Source organism: Pelophylax lessonae (assembly GCF_965119305.1).
Source record: "Pelophylax lessonae genome assembly, chromosome: 13".
Taxonomy (NCBI): domain Eukaryota; kingdom Metazoa; phylum Chordata; class Amphibia; order Anura; family Ranidae; genus Pelophylax; species Pelophylax lessonae.
The window spans coordinates 73,349,333-73,366,597 of record NC_138780.1 but is presented as its reverse complement, the minus strand read 5'-3'; the positions used below and the strand labels follow the sequence as shown (position 1 = coordinate 73,366,597).

The 17,265-nt window shown below is 42.5% G+C and overlaps 1 protein-coding gene across 1 annotated transcript in view; it reads right to left on the bottom strand.

Annotated features, from left to right (window-relative positions):
• PLCB2 (phospholipase C beta 2) overlaps positions 1-17,265 on the bottom strand; it is a 354,260-nt gene that overhangs the window by 28,344 nt on the left and 308,651 nt on the right. The window contains exons 25-27 of the mRNA XM_082275009.1: positions 10,265-10,309; positions 3,700-3,901; positions 2,381-2,546 (exon numbers count right to left, since the gene is read on the bottom strand). Coding sequence (XP_082131135.1) covers positions 2,381-2,546; positions 3,700-3,901; positions 10,265-10,309 — 413 coding nt within the window. The remainder of the gene's footprint in view (positions 1-2,380; positions 2,547-3,699; positions 3,902-10,264; positions 10,310-17,265) is intronic.

Below are 17,265 nucleotides of genomic sequence, written 5' to 3'. Positions count from 1 at the left end.
TAATTCAGCTAGAATAGGATATTCATACCACACACTTTGGTATGTTTATTGCAGGAAAAAAAAATTCAAATCTGCCATAACCTGCAGGTTCCTTGCAATGTACATAGATCACCCAGAGGGGAATGTTTTTTCTCAACTAAAGTGGAGTTACGCTTTAAAGTAAACAGCAAACAGAAGCTTTGAACCAAGCTCTGGTACAACAAAACAGATTTGGTGTTTAACTGAAACATAGAAACATAGAATGTGTCGGCAGATAAGAACCATTTGGCCCATCTAGTCTGCCCAATATATCTGAATCCTATGAATAGTCCCTGGCCCTATCTTATATGAAGGACAGCCTTATGCCTATCCCATGCATGCTTAAACTCCTTCACTGTATTTGCAGCTACCACTTCTGCAGGAAGATTATTCCATGCATCCACTACTCTCTCAGTAAAGTAATACTTCCTCATATTACTTTTAAACCTTTGCCCCTCTAGTTTAAAACGGTGTCCTCTTGTGGTAGTTTTTCTTCTTTTAAATATGCTCTCCTCCTTTACCGAGTTGATTCCCTTTATGTATTTAAAAGTTTCTATCATATCCCCTCTGTCTCTTCTTTCTTCCAAGCTATACATGTTAAGGTCCTTTAACCTTTCCTGGTAAGTTTTTTCCTGCAATCCATGTACTAGTTTATTAGCTCTTCTCTGAACTCTCTCTAGAGTATCTATATCCTTCTGGAGATATGGCCTCCAGTACTGCGCACAATACTCCAAGTGAGGTCTCACCAGTGTTCTGTACAGCGGCATAAGCACTTCTCTCTTTCTACTGCTTATACCTCTCCCTATACATCCAAGCATTCTGCTGGCATTTCGTGCTGCTCTATTACATTGTCTTCCCACCTTTAAGTCTTCTGAAATAATTACTCCTAAATCCCTTTCCTCAGATACTGAGGTCAGGACTGTGTCAAATATTCTATATTCTGCCCTTGGGTTTTTACGCCCCAGGTGCATTATCTTGCACTTATCCACATTAAATTTCAGTTGCCAGAGTTCTGACCATTCTTCTAGTTTTCCTAAATCCTTTTCCATTTGGCGTTTCCCTCCAGGAACATCAACCCTGTTACATATCTTTGTGTCATCAGCAAAAAGACAAACCTTACCATCGAGGCCTTTAGTAATATCACTTATGAAGATATTAAACAAAATTGGTCCCATCTTATATGGTACAGAATAATTATCTGAACCAAAAATATCAAAGATCTGCAGGTCTATAGGGGAAACAACTATGTTTCTTTCACATGTCTAGAAGACTTCCTTGTTAGTTTCTTAAACTTTTGTTATACAATAGGTGGGAAAAAAAAAAAAAAAAAAACAATAGAAAGTTTATGAGAAAGAAATAAACTTCCAGAAATCCCATTGATCAAGGGGGAACATGATAAGGAGGTTGGGAGAGTTAGGGCAGTATCAGGGAATACATAAGGGAAACCAGAGACCAGAGGACAGAAAGAAGTCACAGAGTGTCGGTCATTTAGGATTTTACCAGATTATGGTCTCCTATCAGAAACTCCAAACATGGGTAATAACTAGGCATACAGTAAAGTGATTGTAAGACCCCATTCAGACTAGCGCGACTTGTCAGGCGACTTGTCAGCCTGACAAGTCGCGCTCGGTCACTCGCCATTGATTAGCACAGGACCTGTTCTAATAGGAGCGACACAAGTCGCTCCGACTTAGAAAAAGGGTCCTGTACTACTTTGGGGCGACCTGGGAGCGACTTGTATTGACTTCCATTATGTGAAGTCCCTGCAAGTCGTGCCGAAGTCGCGGTGCACAGACTTCACAGGTCGCCCCTTCGAAGTCGGATCGCCTCAGTGTGAACCGGCTCTAAAGGTTTTATTTATTTTTTTTTAAATAACAAACATGTTAAACTTACCTGATTTTTGCACAAAGCAGCCTGATCCTCCTTTTCTGGGGTGCCCTGGCGGCGCTCCTGGCTGCTCCTCTATTGGGTGCCTACACGGAAAGCCGTTTTCCATGGGGGCATCCATGCAGGCAAACTTATGAGTCCTGCTGCATTGACACAGACAGCAAGACTCGGTCCCGCCCCTGCTCCCGAGTCACTGGTTTTGATTGACAGCAGCAGGAGTCAGTGGCTCCCGCTGCTATCAATCTATCCAATGAGGACCCGAGACAGCGACTGGAGCTGCTGGGCCCGTGCTTGTTGCTGGAACGTTCGGGTTCAGGTAAGAATAATGGGGGGGTCTGGGGGGCAGCTGCAACTAAGAATGCATTAAGGCGAAAAACCTTGACACTTTACAACCCCTTTAACCTAAATCCTGTTTGTGTTGAAATGTATGTGCATATTATCTAAATAATTGCACATTTATAATTTCTCTACTCACTTCTGCAGAATGTTGTTCCCTCTTTTTCCAAATGCTCTCATAAAACTCCTCATAAGCACGCATCAGTTCCTGCTCCATCTTCTCCTTCAAATCCACTATTTTTGGGTCTGGTTTTCCAGGGATTTCTCCAGCACCCCATATGCAGCCATAATCATCCTCCGGACTTCTAAAATAATAAAAAAACAACTTTTAGAACACAGTATTCCTACGACTGTGACCTGTTTTGAAACTGTGCCCCCACTATGCACATTACATATGCAAAATAAACATTATAAAAAAAACTCTGGTCCGACCGCATCTGGAGTATTCTGTGCAGTTCTGGTCTCCAGTCCTCAGGAGGGATGTGTTGGAGCTGGAGAGAGTCCAGAGAAGGGTAACTAAACTAACTAGGGGATTGGAGGACCTTAACTATGAAGAGCATCTACAATCCCTTAATTTATTCTCCCTGGAGAAGAGACGCCTGAGAGGGGACATGATAGCAATTTACAAATACCTCAATGGTGATCTCAGCATAGAAAAAAGCTATTCGGTCGCAAGGATTGTATGAGGACATGAGGACATACAATGTGATTAGAGGAGAAGTGTTTTAATCTCAGGCAAAGCAGGGGGTTCTTTACTGTTAGGGCTACAAGATTGTGGAATTCTCTACCACAAGAGGTAGTTTATGCGGGAAGTATGGTTACTTTCAAAAGACTCTTGGACGTACATCTCAAGGATCAGAACATTCAGGGGTATGAGAGATGATTTACGGCCACACACTCCTACACAGGTTGAACTGGATAGACTATTGTCTTTATTCGACCTCAGCTACTATGTAACTATATAAAATAATACACAAGCAGTAAAGAGCCCTTACATCTGCAGCTATACCCATTGTAGAAAAATTAACTTTCAAGGTTCACAACACATGCTCTAAAATCACATCTCCAAGGGTAATGTATAAAGGTTGGATACAAAATTGATGTCTATATTTATTGTGATCGAGGCTAAAAAAATACATATTTTAAAAATATTTGATGGATACTGTGACATGGGCAGCAATGTCTCACTGATTACACTGTGAGAGCTTCCTTCCTAATGTAAAAAAGCAGGGCTGAGCTGTCATTTTGACAGCCTGGTCCTGCAGGAGATGACTGAGGTGATGCAGAGCCACAAGAGGCTGCACCCTTTCCCCATATCACAGCACTTTTCCTGCCTCTAAATTGGTGTGGTCTCGAGCCTTGACAATGAAATGATTAAGCATTCTAATTATTTTGGAAGCCTATTTCAGGATTTCTAAAGCAACAGACACAACAAACATAAGAAGTGTGCACACATACTTCTTTTTTTGACCCTTTCGGCTGGCTTTCTTGTTGATCTGTGTGTGCAGATCACTAAAGGCACTGGAGTATTTCTGGAGAATCTCTTCCCGGCGTTTCTGTCCTTTCCGTTCCAGCTCTTTTAGCTCCTTCTCCTGCTTCTTCTGAAGCTTCAAAAAGCTCTTTTGTTTCTGAAGTTCATCTTGATTTGTGGTTTCTGGTTCTAGAAGATAGGTGCAAATCTTACTTCATACATTACTTTTACATTTACTGCCTAATGAATTGTTAAGCTGGAGGTGGGCCATACAATGCATAATAAAATATATAATAGCCTTTGTTAAAAAATTATTTAGTTCATTAATAAAATATATGGGACTATGCAAAGTGTGCATGGTAACAAATCAACACCCATATTTTTATCTTCAGACAAAAGTTCTTTACAATCTAACCAGGTGGGATAGATTAAACCTGCATGTGTAATGGTTGGGTAATAGGCCTATTGATTAGACAGAATAACTGTTACTTGCAGTTTATGAAACAGGCACAAAGTTAAAAGCAATAATTCAAAACAGGTTCAGAATTACAAGGAGCATGTACAGGTGCATTTAAAAAAATAAGAATACAATCAAAAAATTAATTTTTTTCAGTAATTCAATTCAGAAAGTAAAACGTATATTTTATGTAGATGCGTTACACACGGAGTGATAGTTTTCAAGCATTTCTTTTTTTTTTTTAATTTTGATGATTATGGCTTACAGCTAGTGAAAACCCAAAATTCAGAATCTCAGAAAATTAGAATATTACATAAGACCAATAAAAAAAAAAAGAACTTTTAATACAGAAATGTTGGCCTACTGAAAAGTATGTCCATGCGCAGTAAAGTATGCACCTAACTCTTGGTCTGGGCTCCTTTTTTATGAATTTCTGCATTAATGCCGCCTGGCATGGAGGCGATCAGCCTATGGCACTGCTGAGGTGTTAAAGAAGCCCAGGTTCATTTGATATCGGGCTTCAACTAATCTGCATTGTTGGGTCTGGTGTCTCTCATCCTTTGCTTGACAATACCCCACAGATTCTCTATGGGGTTTAGGTCAGGTGAGTTTGCTGGCCAATCAAGCACAGTAATCCCATGATCATTAAACCAGGTATTGGTACTTTTGGCAGTGTGGGCAGGTGCCAAGTCCTGCTAGAAAACGAAATCAGCATCTCCATAAAGCTGGTCAGCAGAGGGAAGCATAAAGTGCTCTAGAATTTCCTGGTAGAGGGCTGCACTGACTTTGGACTTGATAAAACACAGTGGGCCAACACCAGTAGATGACATGGCTCCCCAAAATCCTTTTTATTGGTCTTATGAATATTCTAATTTTCTTAGATACTGAATTTTGGGTTTTCACTAGCTGTAAGCCATAATCATCAAAGTTAAAAGAAAAAAAAACTTGAAATATACACTATATTACCAAAATTATTGGGACGCCTGCCTTTACACACACATGAGCTTTAAAGGCATCCCAGTCTTAACCTGTAGGGTTCAGTATTGAGTTGGCCCACCCTTTGAAGCTTCAACTCTTCTGGGAAGGCTGTCCACAAGGTTTAGGAATGTGTCTATGGAAATGTTTGACCAATCTTTCAGAAGCGCATTTGTCAGGCACTGATGTTGGAGAAGAGGCCTAGCTCGCAGTCTCCACTCTAATTTATCACAAAGGTGTTCTAATCAGGTTGAGGTCAGGACTCTGTGCAGGATAATCAAGTTCCTCCACCGCAAAATTACTCATGCATGTCTTTATGGACCTTGCTTTTTGCACTAGTCCAAATCATTTGGTGGAGGGGTGATTATGGTGTGGGGTTGTTTTTTAGGGTATGGGCTTGGCCCCTTAGTTCCATCGAAAGGAAATCTTAAGGCTTCAGCATTCCAAGATATTTTGGACAATTTCATGCTGCCAACTTTGTGGGAACAGTTTGGGGTTGGGCCTTCCTGTTCCAACATGACTGCATACCAGTGCACAAAGCAAGATCCATAAAGACATGGATGAGCGAGTTTGTGGTGGAGGAACTTGACTGGACTACACAGAGTCCTGACCTCAACCCGATAGAACACCTTTGGGATGAATTAGATTGGAGACTGCGAGCCAGACCTTCTCATCCAACATCGGTGCCTGACCCCACAAATGTGCTTATGGAAGAATGGTTAACATTCCCATAGACTCACTCCTAAATATTGTGGACAGCCTTCCCAGCATAGTTGAAGGTGTTATAGCTGCAAAGGGTGGGCCAACTCAATATTGAACCCTACCGACTAAGATGTGCGTGTAAAGACAGGTGTCCCAATACTTTTGGTAATATAGTATATCACTCTGTGTGTAACACATCTATATAAAATTTATGAGTTTAACTTTTTGAATTGAATTTTTGAAATAAATTAACGTTTTGATGATATTCTAATTTTTTGAGATGCACCTGTATATACTGCAGAGTAATAGAAAAGCTGCACAAACATAGACTTTTTACAACAATGTCTTTGTGTTTTAATCAGGGTAACTTGGCTGCATAGAATAGTCTCTATAAGACTCTTACAACAGAGAGTCTAGATGAGAACCATTACTTTCAGGACACAAACAGAATTTTCGATTATCCTTATAAACAGCATTCCTGTCAGTGAAGTCCAGGGTAGCTCTGGTAACACAGCCAAACAGCTAGAGGGATCCCAGGTCTGAGGATACAGGCCCACCTCACTGAAACTAATGTACTTTAATAGCAACTGGGGAGGGGCATCCTACAGTAGCTGGGTCTTCCGGTGAAGCTGCATGCTTTTAGGCTCTGGTCCTGCTACTCGCATGCTGGTTCTGACAGTGGAGGGCCTCTCACCTGGCTACAGATAACTTGCCTGGTTACCTCTGCCTCATCAGGTGTAGCCTATCTGAGCTGCTAAGAGAGAGAAGCTGAGGAACTAATCTTCCCTGGGCATGTCCAGAAACCCAGGGAGTTGTGGAACAGAGTTATTGGAGCCCGTGCCAGCATCTGAACATGGTGAGTAAATAGGCACCCACTACACTTTTCCTTTTAAATTAATCTTATGTAAGAGTATGAGATGCTGTCAGTTGGTCAGTTAAAGGACACAGGGTGTGCACATTGGCTCAGTGCAGGACTACAGGGAGTAGATGTGGAATGGAGAAAACTGATTTTGCGGCTTTTTCCAGGCTTTGGTATACCTGGATGGGGCTCTGTAGTTTGGAGATTTCATAGTGTCTTGGGTGGGATGGAATGTCCCACCCTGTGCCCGGATTTGTGGAGGACCAGCAGGGTATGTGCTCAGGTGCACACATCCCTTATAATGGAGCTTTAGAAATACCTCATGGTCCTCAGTTGGATACAGCTCCACCCAAGAGAGACAGGCAGTCTCCAGGAGCCAGACGCTGCATGGGGCAGCCAGAGCATGTTTGTCTGCAAGAGACAGTAAATGGCCTGGGGACTGAGGCTTGTGAGAAGCTGTGTGCGTTAGAGTGTATCAGTCATCACTGGAGAAACTATGGTCTGGGTGACCAGTGGAAAGAGCAGAGGTACTGCAGTTAAAGCTGAGTGAAAGCCTAAGAGCCAGATGGGCTGGCATTTTTTAGTTGTGCATGTTACTGGTGTAGCACCCTACAAGGTAGGTGCTAGGCAAAGTATAGTGGGCCTTAAGCTGCCTAACAGCAGGGCCATGATTTTCAGCTGGGCTGTCATGGCTCCCAGGTGTAGCTATTGAGACTGGGGAGTCTCCCCACTGTGCTCCATGAGAGGGTTCTCATTGGGCAGTAGAGGAAAACCAGCCAATGGCACACTCAGGCCTGTATCTACCCCAGAAAGGCAGATTCTTCCACACAGGATTCTGTGAGTTGGTATAAGTTTGAGGGGAGCACATGACGCAGCGTCTTTGGCGGGAAGCAGAGTCCCAGGAGGGAGAGTGCGGCTGTCTCTCCTCCTGTCAGCAGGATCGGGTGTCCCGGGCGGCTTGCCTGAGGGGACAGAGTGAGCTGAGCTGAGCTTCAGAGAGGATCCGATGTGCCGAGAACCAGTGGAGCAGAGGGGGTCCAGTTTTAGATAAAGCATTCCCGGTTCATGAGTACTGTAAACTGCCCCTGGGGGTCTGCCTAGCAAAGGGGACCACTCCGGTGAAGGTCCAAGGGATCCAGGAGCCAGCTAGCGGTAAAGGGGGTGCCAGTGTTGACCCTGAAGTGTAGAGGGGGTGCCTAGTGAGAGGACCCTGAAGTTGAGAGGGGGTGCCTAGTGAGAGGACCCTGAAGTTCAGAGGGGGTGCCTAGTGAGAGGACCCTGAAGTGTAAAGGGGGCGCCACCGGTTGGGCCCTGAAGAGTCAAATCTCAGTCTAGTCCAGGACTTTTGAGCTAACCAGAGTGTTAAAGGTCAAGTTCAAGCACAAGTTCAGCAAGTCAGTATTTTTCAAGCGCCAGCAAGCGTTGGTCTGCATTCAGCTGGCGTCAAGACAGCGCTAACAGGCATTTTTCTGCAAAGTGTCCCAGTTGTACCTAGTTGAGCCAGAGGAGTATCCCACTCATTCCCTTCTCCCATCCCCATTATCAAATAAACAAAACAAACTAAAGATGGCAGAATGGTCATTGTCTCCAATCTCACACTTGGGTATTCAGCTTAAATGGCCTGAAGCTGTCCCCGGAAGGGATGATCAAACCTTTGAAAAGTTCGGTTCGACCAGAACACCCCAACTTCCCAAAAGTTTGGTCCGGATTTCAGAACCCCATTGAAATCAATGGGACCCGAACTTCGGTAATCAAAAAACACAATTTTGAAGCCCTAAAACCCAATAAATGCCCCTAAAAAGTGCCTAGGGTTCTGGGTCATGCCCCAGGGACTATTAATCACACAAAACATTTTTTTTTAAAAATTGTCATTTTTGACAGAGAGACAATTATTGGGAAAAAAAATGAGATTTTTTGATTCTGACTTTGGATTTAGTGTCTGGGGGTCTAAAAAGTGTACCTGTGAAGTTTCAGCTCTGTAGCATGTCCAGAACCAGAAACAAAGGTCGTTTGTATTAGGTCACTTATAGAACAGGGATATGGCTCCGCTATTTTCACACCTTGCTGGTTTAGTAGCAAGCGTTTTTTGGGCATTTTTTGGGGGTTATTGGAGGCAGGCATAACATCAGAACTTCTGTGTAGGGGTATATATACACACACACACATATATGTATATATACCCATACACATATATAGGTGTGAAAGTAACAGAACACTATACTTGCGCTAATTAAATAATTAACACCAATATGGCTCCGCTTCTATCACACCTATATATGTGTATGTGTAAAATACATATAAGTGTCTGTGTATATATATACCCCTATACAGAAGTCCAGATGTTTTGCCTGCCTCCAAAGAACCCAAAAAAATGCCCAAAAAAAGTCTGCGCCAAAAAAAAAACGCCCAGGTGTGTTTTTGCAGCAGGCGTTTTTTTGGGCATTTTTTTGGGTTCTTTGGAGGCAGGCAAAACATCTGAACTTGTGTATAGGGGGTATATATACACACCCATGTATGTATATATACACCTGCACATATATAGGTGTGAAAGTAGCAGAACACTATACTTGCGCTAATGAAATAATTAACACCAATATGGCTCCGCTCCTATCACACCTATATATGTGTATGTGTAAAATACATATACATGTGTGTGTATATATACCCCTATACAGAAGTTCAGATGTTTTGCATGCCTCCAAAGAACCCAAAAAAATGCCCAAAAAAACCCTGCAATAACACACCTGGGCGTTTTTTTTTTTTTTTGGCGCGGGTGTTTTTTTGGGCATTTTTTTGGGCAATTCTGAATTATTAACTTCAGAATTTAAAAATACTATAAGGTGGTTTTGCCTAACCATATGAACATACTGACTTTCCAAAAAGTTTGTATTGGTATATCTGAAACAGCAGCAATACAAATACTATGTGGCATCAGAGGGTGCCTAAAATGAAGCTGTGGGGGTCACTTTACTTTGTGTAATCTCATAATAAGGTTACTTTAAATCCTTTTAGGGGTAGAACAGATGTGCCAAAAACAATCTGACAGTCAAGCTTTACATATAATTTAAGCAGGATTTTTTTCCCTAGTCACCTATAAGATTGGAAAATACCATTACTATGATTTCATGGGGCATTGAACTGTGCACACAGAGTATGGTTGCATGTAAAGGCGGAAGCCTGCATATACTGTATATGGAGCATGAAACCGGAATTGTGATATTGCCTGAAGTTCCACTTTGATTTGCAATATTTGTATTGTTAACATACAATATGTAGCATTTACACAATTCCTTTATTTCAATCTTGACATCTATGCCTAGCAGATTTTAACTGATACAGCATAGTGATTCATTGTTCCACCAATATGCTATTGACAAATTTAATGTTTTTGATCACAGGGATGACTTGGCACCGGCCTTCACATTTATGTACATATCTTTCTTTGCACTAGAGATGGCTGCATATGACAATGCAGCCAGTTTTTTTGAGTTTTGAAAAATATGGGGATTGGTGTATGTGTGATTGAAATTTTCTTCATTGTGATGTCTTTCAAAGTTACCTGCTGTTTCAATAATAGCATCTGATTTTCCAGTTCCCAAAGACCCTAAAATATATAAAAGTATTTATTAATAAACCCATTTATAGTAAGTAACCATTGTGTTTTGGCAAGCATTAATAACTTGAAGCGGAGGACATAAATATAAGGGGGTTATATGGTGAAGTAGACCTCAGTGTAGGTGAGTAGCAGTTCTGTTTTAAAACAAATGCTCAAAAGGGCCCCGACTTGGCCCTTGGAACAATGTCTCAGTTTGAAAACAGCACTGAAACAAATAACTTCTGCCTCTAAAACATAAATATATAGTTGGATTAGAGAGATAAAGCTGATGGGCACCCTAACAGGTAGACTACATAACACATTAGACAAGCACTCTAAAATATTGAAGCTTTGAAATTTCTGCACTACCAACAATAGATTTGGCCTTCATGATGGCAGCCCAAATTGAAAATCATCTTTCCCCCTGACCCCACTCCCCTTACACCCTTCCCCCTACTCTGTGTTGTTCTCCCTGTAAGAATAACCTTTTTGTCAGGTGTGGCTTTAGAGCAATTGGAAAAGATTCATTAGGACTTCACAAGTTTCAACCTGCGGACCCAGCACCAAGGTATTGTTGACCTAAAGAAGAGGGCTTCTTGGCCCACAAAATGTTTAGGATGTTTTTTGAGCAACTACTGTGATGAATAAATGTTAAGCCAATAACTAAAAACAATGCCCCCAACCTTTTACTCTCCTCCTGCCTTATTTTTAGGGTACTGTAGGAGCAACAGCTTGTGCATTGTAAGAGCGTGTAAGTTCTTCTTGAATACCCAGAAGAGCCCCTCAATCCTATAGCCCTTGCAAGATATCTTAGGCTGCCATTCAAAAAAACTGAGATCCTGGACCAGGAGGGATTTACTTTTAGGGCTACTGATTCAGAATTACTAGTTTGAGGAGGAATATATGGAATCAGTTATGGACATGAAGGCATGGATTCAATTTAAATTTGTAAGTTACTAGGTTAATCAATGCCAAAACTGTAAAAGGTTCAATGAACTGAGGAGCAAACAAAACTAAAAGCGCTGAAAGACAAATATATTTAGACACACTTTGTCATTAGAGAAAGAAGTGGGGAAGGTACAGACCTCATCTAACTAGCAGCCCACTTTTTGTTGGAGAAACCTTCTGAACGGCCTTCCACACATTCTTAGCTCTGACAGTAGACACTGCTAGAACTACCAAGGCTGAGAAAACAGGAGTGGGTATCCTGTAGGGGTTGACCGATTATCGGGGGCCGATATGCACTTTCCCCAATATATCGAAATCGGCCAATCAAAGTGGCCGATATTAACGATATTTCAGAAAGTGCATGTACCGGAGTGATGCCTGCAGCTAGAGGCATCACCCCGGTACCGGCGTCCATAGCCGATGGTCGGCTGTCTTGTAATGACAACCGATGCAGCTGAGAAGCCACTCGACTGTCATTAAAAGGAGCGGTAGGGGACGGGAGGGGACGCCCCCCCCTCCCGCCACCTTCTGCGGCCCACCCGTGTCTTCCGTCCCACCTGGAGACCCTCCACAAGAGTACCTGTCAAGTAAAAAAAAAAACATTTTTTTTTTTAAATGTACGAAAATATCGGCCCATATCGACCGATACCAATACACGAATACACGATGACCAAAATATCGGTATCGGCAATGCAAAAATGATATTGGTTGATCCCTAGTATCCTGGAATAAATGCTGTAAGCAAAGAAGAACAGACTTTGGCCAGTGAAATAGATTCACCCAGTTATCGGGGATATAGACATAGAATGAAGAAAATGTCCTAGGATCTAGTTCACTCTCTTTGTTTGAGCAATGGAATGTGGAATATAGAAAGATGACAATCCAAACTGAAATTCCAAAAGATGGGAAAGAAAGAAGAGGTGGAATTTTACCCTTCTGTTTGGAACAATGTGCTTGGATGGGCAGGGCAGGCAAGAAAATCTCCTTGAGAAAATTTCAAGCTAATCTGGGTGCAATAGGTAGATTTCTTGGGTGTACAAACTGTGGCATTTTAAAAATAGTTTTGAAAGCCAACCTAATACTAGTTCTTTTGAAGATGGCAACTCCATTATTAAGTCCACAGGAACATTTAACCATGGGTGTTCTGGTACCAGCCAGGCACAAAGAACCTGCAAGTAACCTCCTAGAAACATAGAAAAGTGACAGCAGAAAAAAAAAGAAGTGGTCCTTTGAGTCTGCCCTTATTTTTTTTTTTTTTATATAAATGGTTTGTATTTTTTTTTTCTTTTTTTTCTTTCCTCCTTTTGTCTTAGCATAGATCTATGTTTGTCCCAAACATGTTTGAAACCACTTAGGCCTCTTTCACACGGGCGTTCCGTATGTCCGTATATCATCCCATCCGTTTGCCGGTGATATACAGACATAATGCATGTCAATGGGATTGCGGATGACCATCCGCTGACATCCGATTTGCATCCTTTCAGTTCTGTTCCGTTTTTTGGAACGGAACAGAACCCTATTTTTCTTCCGTTTAAAAAACAGAAAGGATGCAAAATCGGATGTCAACGGTGTCATCCGCTGACATCCGCAATCCCATAGACATACATTATGTCCGTATATCATCCGCAAACGAATGGGATGATATGCCGACATACGGACTGGATGACACGAGTGTCACCCGTGTCCGTAAGTCCGCACCGTGTGAAAGAGGCCTTACTGTTGCCTGAATCACAACCTCTGCTGGAAGTCTATTCCAAACATCAGCTATCATTTCAGTAAAATAATTCTTTCTAAGGTTCGTTTTGAACTTTCCTCCAATTAGTTTTGAGGTCATGACCATGTGTCATGAAGGCCAGAAAGTGGTTAAGTTATCCTGACTGGGCGACATATGACGTCCAGCAGGATAAGCCGCTCGCGTGCACCTTCGAGTGTGCTCAGAGCGGCAATAGGTGGTCATTCTGACACACCCCATCTCCGATCCCGGTAAAGAGCCTATGACGTAGGCTCTTTACCATGTGATCAGCTGTGACCAATCACTGCTGGTCACATCGTAACCAGGAAGTGCCGTTTATCGGCTTTCCTCCATTCACACTGACAAGGTGTGAGTAGAGGAGAGCCGATCGGGGGCTCTCTTGACAGGGGGTGTCTGCACTGATAATCAGCACATTGATTATCTGTGCAGACCCATTAGGGATGTCCACTAGAGCCAACCAGGGATGCCCACTAGAGTCCACCAGGGATGACAATCAGTGCTAATTAAAGGTGCCAATCAGTGCCTATTAGGGATTCCAAACAGTGCCTATTAGTAATGCCTGTCAGTGCCTCATTAGTGCTGCCTATTAGTGCCATCTATCAGTGTCCATCAGTGCAGCCCATCGTTCCCATCATTGCCACCCATCAGTGCCACCCATCAGTTCTGCCTATCAGTGCCACCTATAAGTGCCCATCAGTGCTGCCTATCAGTGCCCATTAGTTCTGCTATAATTTCCCATCAGTGCCGCCTATCAGTGTCCATCAGTGCTGCATATCAGTGCCACCTATCAGTGCCCATCAGTGTTACATATTAGTGCCTCATCAACAGTGCCCATCAGTGCAACCTCATCAGTGACTATCAGTGCTGCCTCATCAGTGCCCCTCAGTGCACCCTCATCAGTGCTTGTCAGTGCAGGAGGAAACATACTTATTTACAAAATTTTTAAAATACACAAAGAAACATTTTTTTTTCAAAATTTTCGGTCTTTTTTTATTTGTTAAGCAAAAAAAGAAAAAACCCAGAGGTGATCAAATCCCACCAAAAGAAAGCTCTATTTGTAGGAAAAAAAATTATAAAAATGTTCTTTGGGTACAGCGCTGCATGACCGCGCAATTATCATTCAAAGTGTGAAAGCGCCAAAAGCTGAAAATTGGCCTGGGCAGGAAGGGGGTGGAAGTGCCCTGTATTAAAGTGGTTAAAGTGGTATTCAACCCAAAAGCAAACATGCAATATAATGCAGCTTGGGAAAAATCTTTTGCAGATTTTGCAGGTACCAATGGAAATACAAGTTTAAAATTTACAATGATTTATCGACATACAATTAAAAGCTAGTGGACCAAAGCTTTCTAAAACACCACATGATGGTATAACATCAATGTACATAAAGATGTAAGCATGTTTGTTCCAAAAAGAGAAGAATTTCTAACACAATTGATACCCTTATATGTTTAAAAAAAAATTACTTATACTATACTTAGATAAATGTTGTAGCCAATGGCGGAGCATCCTTCCAATTCTCACTGAGTTTCACAGAATGTATCCACTTCCACAGAACAGAATGACATCACATCAATTGATGGCCATACAAAATATCCATGCGTGTGTGGTAGCCATTAAAGGGGTAAACCATTAGGGTCCTATCTTTATGACTTGGTTGTGAAGTATTTGTTCAATTGGGGTTGGGTTGCCTGGGTTGGTTGGGGGGGGGGGGGGGTTCACAGTTTTTGCTTTTTCACTGTGTATGTGTGGTACCCCCATGTTGGGGGGAGCCGGATTTTTATTTTTATTGTCGTTTGTTTTGCTTGTACAAAACTTAATAAAAAGAAATTTACAAAAAAAGGGGTAAACCATTCCCCCAGGTGGACGCAGAGGCAAGAGGATAAATAGCAACGGGGAGGAGAGAAGGGAAATGCCCCCCTCCAAACTCAGGATTTGTCATCAAAAAAGAGCAGGATAATATTTCCCAATCAACCACTTCCCACCGACCGTCAAATGATGGCGGAGCGGTGCGGCTCTCGTTCTGGGTTGAAGTCAGCTCAGAACCGCTGCTCTCGCATGCCCGCGGGGGAATGCAGCGTGACAATTGCGGCTGTCCCCTGTTCTTAGGAGATGGCACGACCCTGATCTCAATAAAGAACCGATGATGCTGTTCTTTATTCATGTGATTGGCTGTGATTAGACACATGTAAATGCGGAAATACCGTTTATTGTCTCTCCTCGCCTACACTGACAGAGTGTGTGGCAAGGAGAGCTGACCAGCGACATCTCCTCACAGGGGAGATCAGTACAGGTAATTAGAGCACTGTTCATCAGTGGCCTGATTACAGTAAAGCCCCAGCAGTGCCCATCAGTGACCCCAATCAATGCCCATTAGTGATGCCAGTCAGTGCCCATCAGTGCCTGCTCATCAGTGCTGCCCATCAGTGCAGCCCATGAGTGTCGCCCATCAGTTCCGCTTATCAGTGCCCACCAGTGCCATCTATCAATGTCCATCAGTGCCACCTATCTGTATCCACCAGTGTCACATATTAGTACCCATCAGCAGTGCTGTATCTTGGCCTAGGCCAACAAGGCCCAGGCCTAGGGCGGCACTTTGCAGGGGGGCAGCAAAAAATTTGCACCCTGCACAAAAAAAAAAACAGCTTCCTCAAGGGTCCCGCACGAAAAGGGTCTCCGCCGGCTTGCGCTACACTTTTAATATAGTGCAAGTCTTATGGGGTGAATTGGGCCAGAGGGCAGAGTCCAGGAGGCAAATCGGTCTGGCACCCCCATAAAGCGGTCAGTGATGAGGCTGCACTGATGGGCAGTAATGAGGCGGCACTGACAAGGCTGCACTGATGGGCACTAATAAGGCTGAACGTATGGGAACTGATGAGGCTACGCTGATGGGCACTGATAGACTTGTGGTCTGTGGTTCACAGATGACAGGGCAGGTCGTAAACAGTAAAAGGTGTGGCCTTTACAGGAAGGGGTGGGTCATATGTAAATTAGGGGGTGAACAAGTTTAGTCAGGCCTAGGGCAGCACAAAACTTAAATACACCACTGCCCATCAGTACCACCTCTCTGTGCCCATCAGTGCGGCATATTAGTGCCTCATCAGTGCCACCTAATCAGTGCCACCTTATCAGTGCCCCTAAGTACCACCTCGTCAGTGCCCATCAGAGTAGCCTATCAGTGCCACCTCATCAGTGCACATTAGTGATGGAGAAACATTTCTTATTTACAAAATTTACTGACAGAAACTAGGAAAAAAATATTTTTTCAAAATTTTTAATCTTTTTTCTTTTTTTTTTAGTAAAAAATAAAAAACCCAGCCGTGATTAAATACCACCAAAATTAAACACTATTTTTGTGAAAAAAAAGTGATAAAAATATAATTTGGGTACAATGTTGCATGACAGCGCAATTGTCATTCAAAGTGTGGGAGTGCTGAAAGCTGAAAATGGGCCTGGGCAAGAAAGGGAGTGAAAGTGCCCAGTAGGCAAGTGGTTAAGATAGCCTGAATTGTCTAGTGAGTAGCATCAATCATATCAGTCAAGCAAACTCTTGCCAGCAATAGACTAAAGCTTGTCCCAGCAATTAATCATATTTTCATCATAACACCACAATAGTATGAAACAATTGCCCAACTGATCCTGGAGAGTATTCCTCAAGGTAAAGCCAGAACCCAAAATACCCTAATAATGGATCCTAATACCATCAGGCACCATTAGACAAATGCAGCTATGCAAGTACCCTGCTGGATAAAATTAAATGTCCCAAAACATGGGGCAGTACTCACACTGGTGACCACTGCTATAGCGATAGTCTCGTACTCTTGTGGTGTTATGATCACAATATGATTAATTGCTTTATTCTATCACTGGCAAGATTTCTCTTCATTGATATGATTGATGCTACTTACCAGTTATTCAGGCCTCTTAATTGAGAAATATTATCCTGCTTTTGATTAGAATACCTAAGTTTCCTACATTACCTTGCATTATTCTGTATGTCAAACGTTGTTTCTCACTTGCATTATTTAATAAAATACTTGAAACAGGAAGAATACCTAAGTTTCCCTGCTCTCCGTCCTCACCTTGTGCTATTTGCCCTCTTGCCCGTGTCCACCTGGGGAGTGGCTTTGCCCCTTTTAATGGCCATAGCACATGCATGAACATTTTGTATGACAATCTATCAATATGATGACATTTCATCCTGAAGAAGCAGGTAGATTCTTCGAATTGCTTTGAAAAATGAATAGTCGCTCCACCACTGGCTACG